This window comes from Oryza glaberrima, chromosome 4, assembly GCF_000147395.1.
Source record: "Oryza glaberrima chromosome 4, OglaRS2, whole genome shotgun sequence".
In the NCBI taxonomy this organism is placed as follows: Eukaryota; Viridiplantae; Streptophyta; class Magnoliopsida; order Poales; family Poaceae; genus Oryza; species Oryza glaberrima.
In genome coordinates, this window is record NC_068329.1 from 11,168,602 (window position 1) to 11,190,613 (window position 22,012).

Below are 22,012 nucleotides of genomic sequence, written 5' to 3' on the forward strand. Positions count from 1 at the left end.
CATACCCGAATTCTCCTGAAGACTTGAGTACTAAGAGAACTATTCTATTTCCTACTCAACTAGTACTAGAATACTAACTAAACCTTAGAGAGAGCTTGATTCTTCTTGCTTGAATGTGTGGAGGAGTGAGTGAGGTGAGCTCCTTTCATAGGTAGGTTGACGGTTATAACGATGTGAACTATCGGAAATGCCCCGCAACCGCTATCAGGACATCATCTGGAGTATCCACGCCAAAACTTGTGATCAACCGGGCGGGCCGGGGGGGGGGGGGGAGGTTGGCCGAACCCTGGCCTGGCCCAACTGGCCCAATGTTTGGCTGGTGCACTCCTCGTCGATTCCTCAGCCCAATTATGTGGTGGTTTGGGCCTATTTGATGTTATTTATTGGATTTATAGGCCCATCCATTCATAAATCTACCTCTCGATGACTTCCAATTGATTGTTCAGTTGTTTCCGTCGATTCTCCTTTTTATGTAGCAATCTCTGCAAGCAAATAAAATCTAAGTACAAATGGAAATAGATTATTCTAAATCAAATATGCATTACAAGCATAGCTAGTTCTCCTTTATTTTGATTATAATGACGGTCGAAATTGATCTATAACGACCATCAACAGAGGGTATGTATTACAGTGCCTTTCACTCAAAAGAAATATCATGGTTGTGATGTTTTACACGCGGTTCTTTGAAGGAATAAGGAAAACCTTATGATATAATCTCTTTAGTAAGAACAAATTTTATAAGACCGTAAGTTTTGAGACACCAGTAATGCAAAACCTCATTTATTATGAAACTCTATGTTTGGACACAAAATATTTCAAGAAACCTCATATTTATGTCAAATAGTTATAATTCCATTATTACATATGATATTTTTAGTATGTTCACATTAGTTGGCTAAAAACCACGAGGGCATATCTGGTGAAAATTAGCTCAGTGTTGGAAACACGTGAAAATAATACCGAAAAGTTTTGTAAATTCATGGAAAAAATATTAGAGATAGGTGTAGATATAAAATATATTCTCACCAAATCTCAAATCAAACTCAACTTTCTTTAAGAGAAAGAAAAAAGACAAATTTTGGTTGAATAGTGTCATGTTACTATTCACCTTAAATTTGTCCTTTTTTTTACTCCTAAATGAAATTGAGTTTGAACTTGAGATTTGGTGAGGATGTATCTCATATGTACACCTATCTTTAGTAATTTTTTTTTCATAAATGTACAAAATTTTTAGGTATAATTTTCACAAGTTTCTAACACTTAGCTCGTTTTCACCGGCTATATCCGCAAAAACCACTCATCATCCACCTTGTGTACTTTGTTTTCTTCCTTACTCTCTAAAAAAAGCAAGATAACTCCATGAGCGATGACACACATTATCGGGTTACTTATACATATAAACAATTAACCATTCTACCAATAACTGAGCTCGTTAAAGTGAGCCTAACATGTATACTCAGGAATATCTCATACTCCCTCTGTCCCTAAATATTTGACGCAGTTGACTTTTTTTAAACATATTTGACCGTTCGTTCTATTAAAAAAAATAAGTAATTATTAATTCTTTTCTTGTCATTTGATTCATTGTTAAATATACTACTACTACTCAAGTTTTTGAATAATATTCACAAAAGTTTTTGAATAAGATGAACGGTCAAACATGTTTAAAAAGACAACGGCGTCAAACATTTAGGGAACTAGGTGAAACCCCGCGCATTGCTGCGGGAATTTAATATGATAATAATAAAAAAAATAACATGTAAGATAGCTAGATAACATCAGATTAAGTAAATTAATATGGTTTATGATAATTTAAATTTAAATAGTATGTAGAATGGTGATTCAAACGTAAAAAGTAAGGTAGTATGACTTTATGGAAGAAGAAAAATAGGGAGATAGTTTGGACCGTAGATTAATCATCTAAAGGCTAAAAACAATTGATGTGATATGACTTAATTAGAGAAAAAAGGAGAAAGATAATTTGAACCATAGATCAATCATTTAAGCACTAACTAAGTGAGGATGAACTATATAAGTATATAGGATATCATAAAACATAATAAAGATATACATTGAAACATTATGTGAATTATGTTGGATGATAATTTAACATGTTTGTATTTGAAAAGCTCTTAAATTATAAAAACTATAAAGATATAGTATGTTTGCATAATGTTTAAATGTGATGATTGTTAGCGGATGATGATGTGGCATCTTGTTAATTAGTGGATGATGACGTGGCATCTTGTTAGTGGATGATGATGTGACATCTTTACATATTAAGCTTAAGGAGTTAGTGGGGGATAACTTTATAGTAAGATAGGATGAGGGAGTATTATTTTTTATAATTATTACACATAATTAATATTAGCCAAAAACGACTATATAAACTTAAACATGGGTTAATTTTTAAGAACATTTCCCTTATTTGGAACAAATCATGATATCTGTGGTTTTACATTACAGGTGCCCCCAATGCAAAACTCAAGAAACCCACGAGGTTTTGTGAAATTTACTACTTATTAAGTTATATCACGAGGTTGCCACGAAATTTAGAATGCCTAGCTAGCTCCTGTAATTAAATGATTTGATGCCTCTGAATGAATAATAAAATTGTACAAAATTTTGGTACCTCCGAATTTAAAATTTTAATAACATGATAGAAACAAAAAAAAACTTGTAATGAAGCTCTACTAAGCAGCATTTGAGGATAGGTCATAGGTGTGCTTGCATTTGCAACGACTCAGCCGAAACCACGGAAAGCAAAGCTGGACTTTGCCCTTTTTCACGGCAAAAGTGCAAGACTCCTGACTCCTGATCATTCTTTTTGCCAAAGCAAAGAGATACCTTTAGTTTGTTGTATCTACAACACAATATCTATTTATTTACTAAATGTCAGTTATATAATGTCCTGGAGGCACATCATTGTTGTAGGTTAGGCTTAGTACGTACTTAAATTAATTTCTTCAAAGGGTTTACATGTTGACATCAACCAACAGGTGATTCTAATGAAATTTATTGTATTTTTCCTTCGGACTCTCCAGCTGCAGCCAAATTACACCACATGCATAATTAATAGCCAATATTAATAAAGAACCCACGTAGTGCTGACGAGAGACCGATGGACGTTTTGGCATCAAAATGTTCGAAGTTTCTTGTGAGTGGAGAGAATAATAAAGGCAAATATGGAATAAATGAGAGTAGGAATGTGGTTAATTAGTTGTTATAATTATATTTTCCCTAATTTGGAATGCAAAAATTCTGGCCAATGTTACCTAACAATGGAACTCTGCCCTCGGTTTAATTATTTGGAGTGGTTGTAGTTCAAAGAGAGAAAAACGCATTATCTAATGCAGTCACCACAGAAGTCATTTTGAATAGCATAGTATGAAAAAAAAATAAAAGTAGTATTATCCATATTAATTACTTATTCAAGGAAAATGACAACTTAATTGTACTCATTTTTATCTCCACAATAGTTTGCTCACAGGATCAACTTGCTCCAAGTTTATCAATTTAATGAGAGGTGCATTGCTAAATGTGGAATAAATCACAAGTTGAACAAGCGAATAACATTATGACTTTGGAATTATCCTGGAAAAAATGATGTAAAATCCTGAAGTGATCCAGGACTACTCAGTGCCTTCAGGCACTAGCTACACTAGCTATTAAACTAATGCAACATATATACTATATGTTTTGCACTGTTGGCCGAATAATACATGCATCATTTCAGCATAATGGCTGCTATAGGTGTGTGCAAGATCTACATGTCCATGCTAGCAAAGGACAGCAGATGAGCCAGCATGCAATAATAAAATGTGGCTATAAATCATGAATCTTCCAAATACCATGGCATCTGTCATGCTTTTCATTCTTTGTCCCCCCTTTTCTACCCTCTGTGTATCCTAGTTAGCTTTTTTGACCAGTTTCTTTTCTTAAAAAGCAGTGAAAGTGTACTCATATGTTGCTTTCCTTTACACTTTTAAGCAAGATGGCTCATATTGGAGCATAGCCAGTTGCATGGTATAGGTAGAGAGTAGCTGCATGCATGAGTTGTTTTAGTTGAATCCAGTCAACAGCCTTTCCCACTGAGCCCAAATAGTGGCACTCCCACAAGAGGTGAAGCAAGTAATTCTCTCTGCTGTTTCTCATAGTAGTAGCTTCATAGGGTTAGGGCATTTGTGATTTGTGTACATGCTTCTAGTTAGTGTAAGGCCCTGTTTCTTTGAGGGTCTAAAAAAGAAGTCCCTCCACTTTAAGTCCCTTTAAGTCTGTAGAGTCCCAAACACGAGGGACTAAAAAGGGACTAAAGTGCTTTAGTCCATAAGTCTCTAAGAGAGGAGTTTATTGGGACTAAAGTAGCTTTTTTCTACCTGCTGCCCTCATGCATGGGCATGGTGCATTTCTCTTTGCATAGTTTTAGAGGTAACATGGTCATTGTGCGGCGCATTTAATGAACTTTAGTCCCTTTTAGACCCTATAACCAAACAACCATAGACTAAAGTGATTAGTCCTAAGACTGAAATAAGTCCCTACGACTTATGGATCCAAACACCACCTAAGCTATGGAATAGCACACTGCCTTAATTAAGTAGTTAGGTTACATTATATTACCGCTTTGTTTCATATATAGGTTTGTTAATTAGCTGCTCTGATCTGAAGTAGGAATGACGCTTAGAAGGTTCTGAGAATGGTCTTGATGGAGGGTAGATGCAGGTGGTAGGCTACTGTGCTGTTGGCACACCTCGAACAGTTGAGGCCGAGTTTACTTACAAACTTTTTCTTCAAACTTTCAATTTTTCCATTACATCAAAACTTTCCTACACACACAAACTTCCAACTTTTCCATTATCACATCGTTCTAATTTCAACTAAAATTTTAATTTTAGCGTGAACTAAACATACCCTGAGTAGATATACACAAAGAAGCCGACAAGGATGTTACATGGCCATTAATTCTACTTTATCTTTGTAATTATATAAAGAGCAAAAATTATACACTTGCAGTGTTTGAACTTGTAGCGTTATTAATCCTGGTCCTAGACTTTGAAAATGATCTTGCTAGCCTCTCATAATGTACTCAATTAATATACCATCACAAGTTCAAAAGTCTTACGGTCCCCTCCAACTGCTTACATGGCTGCTACTCTAGTCTACTAGTGGAGGAGGAGATTGTGGGCATCAGGCCAGTGTGCGCCGGGCTTAGGCGGTGTAGTGGGGTTAACACTAGCTGTGAGTGCATGAATGAGAGAGATAAAAGGGGAAGTAGAGAAATTAAAGGAGATGAGAGATGTGAGAGGTCTACTCTCAAAATAAATCAATCTTCACTTATTCCACACACATCAATAAAACCAGAAAGACTCGAATCCCCTTTAACAAATCTTAATGTAATTATTTTCCATTTTATCTGCTCCCAATGTATTTGTATCTCTTATTTTTACAAACTCCGATGTAATGAATATTGAAAAATGGACTTATTTTGAGACATACGAGAAGGATAAAAAAATGATCGTGAAATAGGACAGAGGAGGGAGTAAGTAGCAGCCACATTGGTAACATACCTCAGTTGGATGATGCATGTACGTCTGTGGAACATTTCAGAAAACAATGCAAGATGACACCATGCCGAAAGTTTAAGAAACGTACTTGCACATAACATTTCCGGTCTAAGAAAACTTCATTAGGGACCTCACAGCGGTCTAAGCACTACTACAGAAAGGGTCTAAGCACTACTCACATAGGTGCTTAACCGGCTATAGGTGCTGGTTTCCTAACCGACACTTATTGGTCGGCACCAATACTAGCAACTGGCATCTATGAAGAAAATAAAACTGGCACCTTTAGCTTTGCTCGAGCCAAAAACACAAAAAAGGACCGGCTCGGCTCGAATCGAGCCGAGCTCACTGAGCACTGTCACTGCGTCATCGCCCGAGTTGCCCCCAAATCAAATTAATATCCCCAAATCCCCAAATCATCCACAGATTACCACCAAAATCAATTGACATCACAGTATGAACATACTCCAATCCACAAATCCACCAAAACATCTAAAATAAATCTACAAGAGACAAGGGAGGAGAGCCTGCTTCATGCTCCACCATCGGCTTCGTCGCCGGCGAGCCCCTCTTCTGTCGCCGCTCGCCGCCTCCCCTCCCGCCAGATCCGGCAGAGGGAAGGGCGCTGCCTCCACCGTCGCGCGCCACCTCCGCCGCCGCCCGCCGCCTCCCCTCCCGCCAGATCCAGCGGAGGGGAGGGCGCTGCTGCCATCGTCGCGCGCCGCCTCCGCCGCCACCCGCCGCCTCCCCTCCTGCCAGATCCGGCAACTGATAAAGTGTGATAACTAATAAATAACAACACATGACGCAATGTAAGGTAGTACATATTTGTTGGAGTTTGTGAAGAACAAAGAGTACCTGAATGCTTAGAGTATATTGAGAGAAACATGCGATCGAATGTACTTGTGGTTCTCATAAGTAATTGGAACGAAATGAATCGTCTAACCAAAGTTGTGCATGCCACAAATTAAGGCCAAACATAGATGGACATAAAAATGTCGAATAAGCAGGTGCTTAGCACCTCGTTTACACCTAATTTCTTACTCACCTCATACATGTACTTGGAGCTAGGTGCTCTCTATATGGTTGAAAGACTTGAGTTTACTGGTGGATTACCCACTTGTTGCAGTGGGATTTCGGAAATCTTTCCAGTACTTCCAAAGCACCATCGAGTCAAGAAAAAAAAATTCCCTATGCGTCCCTAAAATACACATATAGTTTTTGAACAATTTTAAAATAAATATCATTCTATGTCATATCTAACAATAAATTTTGCCATAAATAATACCTCGCATAACAAACTTAAAAATATACTAGTCCCATACATAAATCTCTACACTCCACAATATACTTTTTTGTTATTTTTTCTGTCTGAATATACTTTATGTTTCTTGGCCAAAATTGGTATTTTAGTAACAAAATAACTATTAAATGAAAAGGTTACGGAATACACACACACACATGTTAAACTATTAACCGCATGCACAGTACTTTCATGGCTTTGATAAAGCACGAAAGTGATTCGGTGGTTCTTCATTTCGTGATGAAATATATGGATCAATTTGTATAACGTGTGTTTAAGTTTTTCAGTAAAAATTGTCTTCATTAAGTTTCACTTATATATATATGCTAATATATATAGGATATGTAAATCCAACTTATGTAAACTTTCTGTATGGGATAATTCTACAACATTACACCAAGAGACCTAGGCCTTTACTAATCGGTCGACTAAGGTATTACATATATATCTTATCTCTATAGCTCCCGCTATACATGTGATGCAAAAGTCCCACCTATTAATAAGGCAAAATTTTGATACAGGGCGCCTAAATGTTACGTAATTTGTTGATAAATATCGTAAAAATGTGTCATGGTTAACACCATCAAAAATCGGTAATTGCTAAGAAAACTTTTGGTCCAATTGAAGGGAGAGCTTCTTCGAATAGACAAGAATGTCCCAAGAGCCACAAGCTTCTAACATGATGTTGCAGTGAAGATTTTGAAATATGCAACTCTAGATCTACAATCGGTCCAAATACATTGCTAGGATGCGTCATATTCCTTCTCCATTCTAGCACTATAGATCAGAAACATTTGGACCTAGGTGCATTATTGTCTTTTGCAAAAAATTCTCTTTTCAATTGGGCTAAAAATGTCCTCTAGTCAATTATAAATTTTTTGGGTATCCTGCAACCGTGACATGTTTTTACCATGTCCACCAGCAATTACACAAACTTTGAGTATTACACTAAAAATTTGCCTATTAATTATGTATATTAAATTAAAGAAGCAACCTCCCTTATGCATTAATCCAAGACTACTCACATGCATTACAAATTAAAACAATACTCCCTCCATTCCATTCCAAAATATCTAACGTCGTTGACTTTTTTAAAAATGTTTGACCGTTCGTCTTATTAAAAAAAATAAGTAATTATTAATTCTTTTCCAATCATTTGATTTATTGTTAAATATACTTTTATATATACATATAGTTTTACACATTTCAGAAAAGTTTTTGAATAAGACGAACGGTCAAACATGTTTAAAAAAGTCAACGGCGTCAAACATTTAGGGGAGGAGGGAGTACATAGGAACATCATAATTTAGCTATATTACTATTCGGTCGACATGATATATATATGGCCCACACGTTTGAGTTTTGCACATTTAATTTCCATGTTTTTGTCTGTATTAACCTGGTCGACCCCTCATAAAAATTACTCCATCCATCCTAAAATAAGCGCAACCATGTGTTTAATGTCTAACTTTGATCGTCCGTTTTATTTTAAATTTTTTATGATTAGTATTTTTATTGTTATTAGATTATAAAACACAAATAGTACTTTATGTGTGACTTATGTTCTTTAGTTTTTTCAAAAATTTTTTAAATAAAACGGATGATTAAAGTTGGACACGGAAATTCATGGCTACGCTTATTTTGGGACGGATGGAGTATGCAACATTTGAAATTCCTGTAGCTTTGGGTGTGGATTGATCGGGACATGTTATACAGTAGTGGCATAAATGTTTGTTCTCGAACTGAGATCTTACTTGAAACCTGTTTGACTTGCTTGTACTTTTGGTGATCATCACGATTCATGTGCACTACAGTTTACAACAACGCCCTTTTCCATTTGGTTTGTTTTGCATGGGTGAATCTTTTCCGTGTGATTGATGTGGATGTTGTAAGTTGACCGTGAATTTACATGTTCCTGCTGCCTCGTGCTTCCAATGTACTTGGTGCCATCTTCTCCAGTCTCTTTCTAGATCGGCATGTGGTTGACTAAACTTCGAATTATAATCAAGGTGTGCGTACCTTGGAGAGAATAATTCAAATGGACAATTATGCTAAGGCTGAAAATCATCAAGAAACTTCATTATACATGGCATGAACATGAATGTAGCTATAATATGGTTACCTCATATATATAGGTCGCGTCCATTCTATGTCACCAAAAGATTCAAAGAAATGTTAAGAGAGAAGTGATAGATGTCTCTTACTCAAGGACAAAAAGAGGCTAATAGGAGAAGATGCTCTGAAATAAAATAAAATAAAATATTATGTAAATATGAGAGGAATAAATGGTGTAATCACTGCCAGAAACCGTAGTACACCAGATGGCTAAAAACTATTATGAATAAAATGAAATACCGTCATGAAAATAGTTTCTGACATGTTAATTCAGGACTCATGTACGTGTCTACGAAATAGTGGGCAAATTAAGGGCTTGTTTAGTTTATGGCTTGAACAAACCACAAATAGAAAAAAAAAACCAATGCCAATAGAATGATCATGCATTTGGTTTGTTTCAAAAAAAAAAAAAAAAGCTATTGCCAATGTTTTGGCAAGAACAATATAATACATTTATAAGAAGTTATGTTACCAAAATTTTGCCCACAGCCAAAATTTGGGCATTGCCAATGTTTAGTGAGATTAAAAATGGCTACAACCTAATTAACGAGCCCTAAAACTTTGAATTAAAAACCAGACAGTGGCCTCTGTCCCTCCCTTCTGGCTCGTCGTCTTCGTCTTCTTCTTTTTTTTTTCAAAGAATTATCCAAATGTTTTTTTAATTATGATAATTAAGTGGATTATGTATATGGTGCAGGTTTGTACCCCTTTTCTGAATCTAAGCGTTTCAATAGATAAAGGAATGACAAGGGAAAAATAGATTTTAAGAGCAAATAGATAGGTTATGTGTTTAATTAATTTGGCATGACATCTTTTATTTCCTTCAGACAGTGGAACGTTCGGGGTAAACCAACATATATATGCACCAGCGCACAATAACACAATCAATGTTAATTGCACATCCATATCCATACTTATATAGTTTCTTTATCCAGAAACAGTTACGAAAAAAAATGATTGATGATCAGCTCACCACCTCTTATGATGATTCGAGAAACCACAGTACAATAACTCATATAAAGCCACAGAAAATTGCAGCACACACGTACACCAATCAATTTACATCCCTGAATCTGTCTCCCAACTGCCCTACATCTCTTGCCAAACCAAAAAAAAAAAAAAAAGACCAAGAAAAGAAACGAAAAGGAAAAAAGAAATGTTGAATCCCGAGATCTCAGCTAGCTAGGAGGACAATAAAACCTGACCTGACCACAGCTGAATGCACTAGCTAGCTTAGCTATATAGCTACATACGCACTTATACTCGCATAGATAGGCTGGACCCTGCATCCAAACGTACTACGTAGTACATGCCCTTCACGGTTCACGCTCACATTCCATGAGAGCAACCAAGAAACGGCCATGGCGATCGATCGATCCATCGACATTGATCGATAGAGATGGCCGCCATGGCCCTCCTCCTGCTGGACGCCGTCGTCGCTTTCGTCGTCGCGTGATACGTGAGAGCGACGAGTGATCGATCGATCCCCGAGAAGATACATATGGTATGTTTCAATGTTTGGGAGGAGCTTCTGACAGACATAGTTTATCCCAAAATTTAAAACTAGCCCTACCAAATAGGCAAAATTGATTATATAGCATCGAAAGTTCACGTTTTTGGTTTTATAGCACCGAAATTTACCGGTTCACTTTAATAGCATCTAAAGTTCACACTGTTCTCATTTTTAGCACTTCCGTCAATTTTTCCGTCCGTCTTGATCGTTATTGATCTAGCCACACACATGATATGACATTTCTACCCCTCATTGACATGCATTATAGTTGTACTTATGAGGGGTAGAAACGTCATATCGTGTGTGTGGCTAGATCAAGACGGATGGAAAACTATCGAGAATTGACGGAAGTGTTAAAAATGGGAACATGGTGAACTTTGGGTGCTATTAAAGTGAACCGGTAATTTTCGGTGCTATAAAACCAAAAACATGAACTTTCGATGCTATATAACCAATTTTGCCTACCAAATAACGATCTAGCTCCATGGATTTATCGAGATAATAAGTAGATGTAGTTACAAAATTAATCCAGAAAATAAACTAGAAACTAAGTTTACCAGGGTCTACACATGATTGATTGTAAATTAGATGCGCTTAGGCGCAGCGGGCATCTCGGAGGCGAGGGGGAAACGCCACGGAGATAGCGGCCATGCAATGGCAGGCTTTCGATCAGCAATTCTCGCGAGACCCAAGGCGATGGCATGGCATGCATGGTAGTGTTCATATGCGATGCCGTGTTGCTGCCGCTGCTGCTAGTGCTGCTAGCTACTAGCTGCCGGGTTGCAATTCTCTCTAGCTTGACACAAGCTGCAGGTCACCATCGATCGATCTGGGTCTCGATTACCATGCAGAGAGAGCTACATGTACAAGCTAGGATGCTGCTGGAAGCAGGCAGCAGGGTCGAGTTGGGAGAGGACCAGCAGCAGCAGCAGGCAGAGAGAACCCTATTTGCAGGAACCATCGGCTTGAGTTTAGGCTTTGGCTCTGGACTGGGCCGAGGAACGTGCAGTAGCTACCAAGCTAGGGGGTAAAAATGAGAGAGAGAGAATTTTCCATGTACTTGCAGTGGTAAAAGTTTGCTCTCGTTGTCTACTGTAACGGGCTGATTGATATAAGTTACTTGAGATTGGTACCATTTCTTACCTATATTATTTATAGAATGGAGAAGTATTTCATAACTTTAAACTTTGGTTGAAGTACAAAAATTAAGTATAAACATTAAAATGGGACAACACTATTCGCCCATTAGCTCCTATCATTTGATCTATGGCTGATAATCCGTGAAAACATGAAACCGTGCTCTTAGCGGTTTAAAAGATCATACCAAAAAATAAACTGCAACAAAAAAAACTTTAAAATCAAATAATCATAACCCTTAAACTTTGAGAGAGATCGAGAGACGGGAAGAAAGAAAGAAGAGGAGGACAAGTGAATGACAGTTAATGCCCACCAATTTTTAAAATTCTTTTACTGACTGTAAGATATCTTGCAGTCTAATTGTGGTTGATGCATGAGTATATAAGTTGAATGGTCTGGAAATTAAGTTCTAGTATGAATACTGTCTGGTTTCATATTTAGGGGTGATTTTTTTTTTAGTTTTAAAGCGTTTCTTTAATTTCAAGGTTATCAAATGAACTTTTCCTGATTCTTTGAAACTTAAAGAAAATGTAACATTTCTCTGTTTCTATTTGCATGACAATATTGATCATGGGCGTATCATCTTTGACCATCATCTACTTTTCAATTATCAAAGTATAAGAAATAATAAAAAAATATATAATTGTATATACGTTAGCATGTAATATACCTCTATAATATAGTATACTGTTAAGTATTTGCAAATTAACCCAGTAAGAAGCATTTACCAAGGGAGGGACCACTGAGTAGTTATTAATGTAGCCAATTTCGAAAATTGACTGAGCTTGGTTAAAATAATTCTCTGATCAATTAATATTATATATCTTGGTTTAATTTATGGTATGAAGTTTCACAATTTATGGATGTGATATCAGCACTACTACGAAAAAGGTTTTCACAACTAAAATCGACTTGTAGAACTAAAGCCATACATGAAAATGGTGCATTTCCCTAGCTAGGTAGGTAGGTAAGTGGGCACCTTCCACATATTGCACAGGTGGTTTTCCTTTTAATTTGTACAGCTTGTGCAGTTTAGGTGGTGGTGCCAATGAGAATCGATTTTATAGTATACTAGAAAAAATACTCGTGCGTTTCAACAGGGAAAACCGTCTTTCCAGTGATACAATAGCTACTAGGAGCTGATGAATAAATTAAAACATTACAATCACTATAGATTAAAATTGGAAAGGCATTGCCTCCTACGTACCTACCTCCCTTAACTTTCGCAAGACAGTTTTGTGCCCGTATGATGCCGGAGCCGATCGTCCCCATCAAATCTGGGATCTCTCAAAATTGATTGAGCGCTTTTGATCCACCCAATCTCCTCTGTCTGTTTTTTTTTCCTGAAATCGGAGTGAATCCGTAAAATTCAGGCGGGGAAGATAGCTGTTTGGCAATCATTGACAAGCATTAAACAAACATTAAATCTGGCGAATTAAATCTGAATTGAAAGAGAAAATCATGGGGGAAAGGATGAGGGAGGAGTGTAGAATTGATTTTTTGCAATTAAGTATAAGAAAAAACACATGGGAATACAGATCATGTGGTGGCGGCATTAGGTGCCCATGTGGAGCCACGGACGACTCGAGCACGAGAAGGAGTCGGACCAGGAGGTCCAACGGACGAACAATTCTTTTTTGGAAGCATAGTTCGTTTTTTAAGTACGTAAAGATAAAGTGAAAGATATTTCAGTCATATAAAACTATTTTATATACTTACTGGACATTGTTTTAGGAGAAAATACCTTGTGTATCCCTGAAATTCCACCTAATCCCTTCTACGCCCTTGAATTTTGCTCATTCCTTTACATACCCATGAATTTGCATGCCATTTTCGCTAGTTGACCGTTAAATTCTTATGAAAAAGCCCATTTTGCCTTTTGCTGTGGAGAAGCATATAAATTAATAGAGTGTATTGTTGGAGCGTAAAATTTGTTAGATGGGACTATTATATTTATGAGTTAATTATACACCATCTTATTTTCGATAAATATACTTTTAGATACGACATAAAAAATTAATACTTATTTATTAGTTATTAAAAGTTGTTTATGTAGCATATAAATATATTTGTCTTATATAACAAATCTGTTGTATTACTATCAAAACACATATGCTACATAAAAAAACTTTTAATAAATAATAAATAAATATTAACTTTTTATGTCATATCTAAAAGTAAATGTGTCACAAATAATATGGTGCATAACAAACTCATAAATATAATAGTCTTATCCAACAATTTTCTACAGTCCAACAATGTACTCTATTTATTTATTATGTTTCTTCATAGCAAAGGGCAAAATAGACTTTTTCATAAAAATTTAACGGTCAACTAGTGAAAAGGTGTGGAAGGGATCAAACAAAAACAAAAATTCAGGAGTACATAAGGGAATGAGTAAACTTCAGAGGCATAAAAGGAATTAGGTGAACTTTCGTGGGTACATAGGGATTTCTCTTGTTTTAGTTACTACTACTTTTTTTTCCATATGGCATTTTGGAACCAATAATTGGGCTCCTGTGTGGATCGGAATACCAAAATGTCCTAGATATTCGGCAAAATTAATTTTACAATTATTTCATAGAAAACCGATCAATTTGCCACATAGAAATTAATTCGCAACATTCCAAACGGGCCGTGGAGCTATATATAATTGGTCACTCACGAACCGGCCGGCCTCTTGGCTATATTGGTCACTCACGAAGCCCGAGGCCGGCCTGCGTACACAGCTCTTCCCTGCATGCAAATCCTTCACAAATTGCAGGTAAATTGAAGCTTGTGCTCACATCGTACGTGTTGCACGCATCATTCTGATTCCTGACTCCCTGCCTATATGCGTACGTACGTGCCCTGTACCCAGATGGCATATATGCATGCATTCAGTCGTATACTTGCTTAGTTTCAAAATATATGACATATATACATGGGACATATCCGGTAAAAACCATCGAATAAATAAAAACCCGTGAAAACCATATCTATATCTGCATAGCGTGAGAGTGTTTTATCCGGCAGGAAACAAATCATTAACACTGGATTTTATCAAACCGGTACTAGTGATGGTGACACTGATGTGATTTTCTATAATAGTGTCCATTCTGAAATATAAGACTTTATAGATATTTTTTAAGTGAATACCGTGGTTAGGTCAAAAGATTCCTTTTTGTCACTTTTGTTGTTATTTGTTTAATTTTGAATTGTTTACATTCTCATACCAACCATCTGATTAGTTTGGAATCAATGTTTAATAATGATAAAAATCACGAGAACCAGTACATCAATGCTTATATTGTGATATAAAATTTGAATCCAGAAGAATCCATAGAACCGAAGGTGTATATATAGCTTTATATACTCGTCTTCATGGTTCGTTTGGACCAGCTATATGTCGTATATATATGTATGGGGACAAAAACGGCGACACACACTGCAAGGCTACATATCGCATGTAGATGTAGCCAGTAGCATGCATGCATTAGTCTGATGGGCATGGATTTAGGCTTTACTTCTGAATTCTGATCAGTTGTTGGGCAGAGAAGCATGCAGTGAAAAAAGGAATCGTTTTTTAACACAGTGCATTTTTGTAGCTGCATGCAAATGTACAATGGTGAAAGGTGAAAACCTCGATCTGCATGCATGATGGATATATAGATACTAGATAGATAGATCATGCTGTACACAGTAGAAAAGAGTATATCAAAGCTACTCCTCCCATGCATTTCTTCTCATCAGAAGCTAGGCATAGCGTACGGTTAAATTTGCTTTTCTGAGGCAACATATATGTACTGTGTGTGTGTGCAGAAAGTTCAAAGCAAGGAATATATGAACGGGCAAACGGACATGTTGTACATTCAGTTGCAGTGCGCAGGCAAAAGATTGGACTACTCGCATATAGTACTGTTACCGTGTAAAGTTTACAGAAAGATATATACTCGTGGTAGAAAAGATTCAGCCGAGATAAGATGAACATTTACTGTTTGGCATGTAGCACTTTTCCCCTTTCCTTGATGGAGGAAAAGTGTATCGTTATATATGCACGTTTCAGTTCAGATACACTCATTTCTACACACCAAATCACTAGATGGTACAACCATGGTTACTGTAGTCGTATGCGGGTGATAGCACATATATGCATGGCATTGCATCGTAGGATATTAGTAGAGATGTTGCTAAGCTGCGGTGCTGATTGGTGCACTATTGTAGAAAACGGTTTTTCGATATAAGAAGGGTAGTAGGATGCAGGTGGGCCATAAGTGGCTATGCTTGCAAAAACCGGTCCCCCGAAGGCCTTAAGTCGGTCGCATGCGACAACATCGATTTTCCAAGGTCTTTTTGTGCATGCTGGCTAGCCATATGCAAAAACCATTTTTGTAGTAGTGCTGTGGGGACAAATAAACAATTGCACGAGGAAGGAGATGACCGCACGGGGATGAGACGGTCGACTTCATGAGATCGAGTACTTCCTCTATATCAGTGGGTGCGCACACTTCCGTTGGGCAAATCTTTTCTTACTTTATTTTATTGCTTTACGTGTTGAGTGGTAACGATTTATGCTTATTTATGTGTTTCCTGGTATGTGCAGAAAGTATGCATCAGTGTCACTCTTCTTCACATGTGTAAGTATTTATGAGTATTCACGTATAAGAAAATTTCATGACCACCTAATGCCGAGTAGTTGCACACTTGCAAACAGTTGAGAGCATGAAGATCAATGGTAGGCCGTGTTTGAAAAAAAAAAGGACGCCCTGAATCGATTGTCCCTTTGGTTTGCAAGCTAGCTAATATACATGTTAATTTTTTCGTGAATAAAAAACTTATTATGGGCCTCCAAGATGCCAAAGGAGACTGCAGACTCCATTCATTCTTCACATCTCATTCTCTTCGATCCTAATCATTCCCCAGCCCTGTCTTCTCCTTTCCATTTATTCAAGATTGTGCTCTAGCTAGCTTACCACGCTCTGTGGAACAATAGCTAGTTTTGTCATGAATATATATATGTTGCCATCCATCTTGATTTAATTAATTTATATTTATACATGGGAAATGAAAAACTGTAAGCGTGAAGCATCGCCAATTTGAAGATCGCTCGATTGGTCAGTTTGGGGCTTTTTGCTGGCTTGGGCTTTGGAGGGAGGAGATGCGTGGCCCAGGAGGCTGCTGTATTTCTAGCATCGTCCGATCGTCAGCTTTTAAGAACATTCATCTTCAATCGTTTCTCTTCTCTGCATCTAAACACACTACTATAGAGACGATTTTCCTGAACGCTGGCCCCTTTTAGTTCCACACAGGCCAAAAGCGGCTCCGCCTGGTACCAGGCGAATGCCAGCGCCGGGCTGTGGGCTGCACGGGATAATCGATTATCCCGTGCGGTCCGCTTAAGACAACCGCACGGGATAATCCTATTATCCCGTGCGGTTGTGTTATGCAGACCGCACGAGATAATCGATTATCCCGTGCGGCCCATGTAAGGCGACCGCTTGCGATGGTTGGTGGGCATATAAGCCCCAGCCCGACCGTTGGCATAAAATTCCGGCGGTTTCTCTCTCATAAACATCCACAAAATTAGGGGGAAGGTTTTCGACCTCAAATCTTTGATTGGGTTCCATATAAACGGTGTAGAGTTTGTTCTTCTCCTTCATTTGCTTACATTTTTGTCAGTTTTCATCGGCGGAATACGAAGAAACTTGCACTTTTATAAATGGAATAGTGTAGGTACTTTTTTGTTTTTTAATTTTTTTTAGCAAACACATAATGATTCCATTACATGTTTATAAAAGTATTTAGTACTTAAATTGAAAAGTTGGGTTTGCCTCTATTAAATTTATTTTCATTAGGATGAAAGGACGATTTTTTTTCAATTTTTTAGAAATGGACAATATTTTATTAATGCTTAAAATTGTTGTGCGGCTGTTAAATAGTCCGTAAAACTTTAAATTACTATGTGATTAGTTCCCTCCAATTTAAATACATTAGTGTTTGAATCGGGCATGGATGTATTAATTACAAGCTTTATTGTAGGTTATGGATTGGACATGGATGTACAACACGAAAAGAGCTCATCCAACGTTCTCGAAGGAAGCAGACAAATTTGTTGAGCTCGCAAAGGCACATGTTGTGAGGGAGAATTTGAGGAGCATTTTTTGCCCATGCAAAGTTTGTAAGAACGAAATTTTGCTACAAGATCCGAATGAAGTATTGTCGCACATCGTAGAACGAGGATTTAAGAAGGGCTACGAGATATGGACTTTTCATGGGGAAATCGGTGGTCGTAACGAAGAGTTAGATGATTTCTGTTTTGATGATGCATACAATTTTATAATCGAAGACATGTCACAGGGACACATCCCGAAATACAGTGTCTCTGGTATAGAGAATGAAGGTATTGATTTTGATCTGGAAGATATGTTGCGGCACGTTGAACCAGAGGTCCTAACTGGTACAAGACAAGGGTTGGACAATTGGGAAGATTTGGAAAAAGCAGCGAAGGAGCTTCTGTACGACGAAGCGAAAGGATGCGACAAGGACTATTCGGTCCTGCGTTTGGTGCTCGAACTTCTCAGATTGAAGGCCAGACATGGATGGTCGGACACGAGCTTCAATGATTTCATGGATCTTTTGAGAGTTATGCTTCCTAAGCCGAACCTGCTACCGACGAACACATATCAAGCGAAGAAATTGATATGTCCATAGTCTCTAGGTGCTCAGAAGATCCATGCATGTGAAAATCATTGCATACTATATCGCGGATTTAGACTCTTGCCCAACATGTGGGACGAGTCGGTACAAGACGGGCAACAGAGCCTACGACAGAGAGGTGGTCGACAAATATGATGCACCGGTGGATGAGGACAAAAAGATTCCTAGGATGGTGATGTGGTACCTGCCAGTTAAAGATCGCTTCAAGTGGCTATTTTCCAACCGTGACGACGCCGAGTTGCTGAGATGGCACCAGGAGGGTAGGAAAAATGACGGTAAGATCCGACACCTCGCCGATGCTCGACAGTGGAAAAACATTGATGCACTACACCTGGAATTTGCAAAGGACCTGAGAAATGTAAGGTTTGCATTGAGCACGGACGGAATGAACCCGTTCGGTGACCTAAGCACACACAACACCTGGCCAGTTCTGCTAACGATGTACAACTTGCCTACATGGATTTGCTTTAGGCGAAAGTATATTCTTTTGTCTATCCTTATACAAGGTCCAAGACAGCCTGGGATTAACATAGATGTGTTTCTAGAACCATTGATGGAGGACATCCAAGAACTGTGGGACGAAGGGTTACGAATGTGGGACGAGTACCGTAGGGAACATTTTACTCTACATGCCATCATATTCGTTACGATTAACGACTTACCGGCAAACTTTTCGCTCTCGGGCCAGTTTAAGGGGAAGTTCAGATGCCTCATATGTATCGATAAGACATCGTACAAGTATCTCACCTCGTCAACCAAGAGTGTGTACATGCGTCATCGTCGGTTCTTACCTCAGAGGCATAGGTGGCATGCGAAGGCCAGATTATTCGACAATATAGTGGAGAATGATCTAGCTCCTGAAACACGAACAGGTGTCTCTGTCTTCGAGCTGACAAAGAACATTAAGGTTGTATTCGGCAAGCCAAAGAAGAAGCCCATCAAGAGGAAGAAACGGACGGATCAGGAAAAAACTGATGCACCTTTAGAGGAAAGTAACTTGGCTTTTAAGAAGCACTCAATTTTCTTCAGGTATCTGGATTACTGGAAAGACCTAGAGGTTCTGCATGCCATCGACGTAATGCACCTAGAGAAGAATGTGTTTGATAGCACCATTGGCACTTTACTGGACATCTCGAGTAAGACGAAAGATGGGTTGAAGTCCCAGACCGACCTCGTGAATTTGGACATAAGGCATGAGCTTCACCCAAAAGAGCTGCCAAATGGGAAGATCGGTATTCCTCCGGCTTGCTACTCACTAACACCTGACGAGAAAAAAAAATCTTTATGTAGATGCTTGCGTAGTGTGAAAGTCCCGACTGGTTTCTCAGCAAATGTCAGAAAACTTGTATCTTTGAAAGATTGGACCATCTCTGGGTACAATGCTCATGATTGTCACAAGATGTTAACAGTCTTCCTACCGATTGCCATAAGAGCGGTCAAGCCAGTTCACACTCGGTTAGTGATAACAAAGTTGTGCTACTTTTTCAATCGAGTATCATAGAAGGTTTTTGATCCTGAAGAGTTAGGCCCCCTTCAAAAATTTGCAATCGAGACAGCGTGCTAGCTTGAGATGTTTTTCCCTCCAGCTTACTTCAACATGATGGAGCATCTGATTGTCCACATCGTACCTCAGATTATCGAGATTGGTCCACTATACCTACACCAGATGTGGACGTACGAGAGGTACATGTCCGTCCTGAAAGGGTATGTCCGTAACCGAGCTCATCCGGAGGGATCAATGATAGAGGGGTACACAACTGAGGAGGTGGTAGAATGCTGCATAGATTACATGAAGGACGCCGAACCCATCGGTGTGACCCCCCTTTACACGAGGGCCGGTTAGCTGGGACGGGGATCGTAGGCAAGAAAAGGTTCTATGATGAGGACTTCAAAGATGTAGCGGAAGCACATAGTAGTGTTTTTGCAATAGCTCGCTATCGTCGAGCCGTACATTTAGGAACACACGAACGAGATACGAGCCCGCAACCCTAGAAGAATGGCCATTTGGATTTGTAAAGAACAGAAACAAAAATTTCCTGAATGGTTGAAGGAGAAAGATCTGCCGTTGGGTGATTCGCTGGAGGAAAAAACTTTGCGCAGGCTAGCACATGGCCCAACTAGCCTTGTGACCTCATGGCAAGGGTACGACATCGGCGGATATAGGTTTTACATGATGTTCAAGGACAGGAAAAGTACAGCTCAGAACAGCGGAGTTCGGGTGGAGGCGTTTGACGCATAAGGTGAGAAGAAGTCTTACTAAGGGATCATACAAGGCATTTGGGAGCTAGACTATGGCCTTAACATACAGATCCCGGTGCTACGATGCCAATGGGTCAGAGACACAATAGGCGTATTCATCAATGACTACGGCCTGACGGTTGTGGATCGTAGCAAGCTAGGACACAAGGATGATCTGTGGGTTCTTGCTGAGCGTGTTGCTCATGTTTTCTATGTCAATGACCCTTTCGACGATAAGATGGCCATTGCTGTATCGGGAAAGCAAAACATCATTGGCATTGATAGCTTTGAAGATGCGTCAGATTACAACCAATACGACGACGTCGCTATGTTCACAGATTTTCCTAACCGGATCAAGGAAGTTGAGACAAGCCTTGACGAATATCTGTTTTCGTCCGCGCGGAAGGATGGTGTTTCCAAAATTGTCAAACATTAGTGAGATGTCGATCGTGTGCACTACTTATTTTGTAAATGATTTTGCGAATGAGATGGTGTCCATGCTTATCCGTACTATATGTCGTTCTGAATTTATTTGATGGTCGAGTACTTTATTTACATGAATCTTTGACGAAGAATAATTAGATGCGAGTAAAATTCATGTCTGGTTAATTCTTTGTTAATATATATGCATGTTGAGGGAATTTGTGGTTTAATTAACCACAAACTAAATATTGTTTGTGGTTCATCGTGATATAATTAATTAACTATAATTTGGATGGAATATAATAATTAATACAATCCCATGGACTTATTAACTAATATATATTTAATTTTTCTATATGAAAATAATTAATTCAATCCCATGGATTTTTTTAAAAGAAAATTGTGCATTTTTTTCTCGTGCGGGCAACTTAAGCCGCCCGCACGGGATAATCGATTATCCGGTGCGGGCGGTTAAGGTTGCCCGCACGCGATGGACGTGTATATAGGGAGGCCGGGTCGCCCAAAAATTTCTAAGTCCCGGCGTTTTCTTCACCGACGCCGCCAGGCTGCCAAAATCTCCCGCCTCCGCCGCCTCCCCCCACGCCACCGCCTCCTCTTCTCCTCCCGCCACCGCAACCTCGTCCTCCTCCCCAAGCACTCCCTCCTCCCCATCCCTCCGCCGCCCCTCCTCTCCTCCTCCCTCTCAGATCTGCGCCGCCGACCACTTTGCCCCTCCGCCGGCCGGCAGCCCCAGATCCGGGCCGCGCGCCTCCTCTCCACCTCGCCCTCGCCGCCTTCTTCCCCGAGCTCCACCTCGCCCTCCCCGCCGTCGTCTTCTTGTCCTCTGCACCGACCGGCCTCCGCCGCCGACGCCGACCGCCTCCACGCCAACATCGCACCGACCCCACCATCTTCCCCGAGCCGCTAGCCTACCACCTCCTCTCCAAGCCGCCGACGACGCTGACCCCGGCATCTTCCCCGACCGAGGACGCCGCCGACCACCTCTTCCCCGAGCTGCCGGCCGACTGA

At 39.2% G+C, this 22,012-nt stretch overlaps 1 protein-coding gene across 1 annotated transcript; it reads left to right on the forward strand.

Moving 5' to 3' along the window:
- Positions 1 to 17,647: 17,647 nt before the first annotated feature.
- LOC127770763 (uncharacterized) lies at positions 17,648 to 20,996 on the forward strand. Its single transcript, XM_052296569.1, has 4 exons — positions 17,648 to 18,308; positions 18,379 to 19,554; positions 19,909 to 20,160; positions 20,611 to 20,996. The coding sequence occupies exons 1-4, from the start codon at positions 17,648 to 17,650 to the stop codon at positions 20,994 to 20,996; spliced, it is 2,475 nt and encodes an 824-aa protein (XP_052152529.1).
- The last annotated feature ends 1,016 nt before the right edge of the window (positions 20,997 to 22,012 follow it).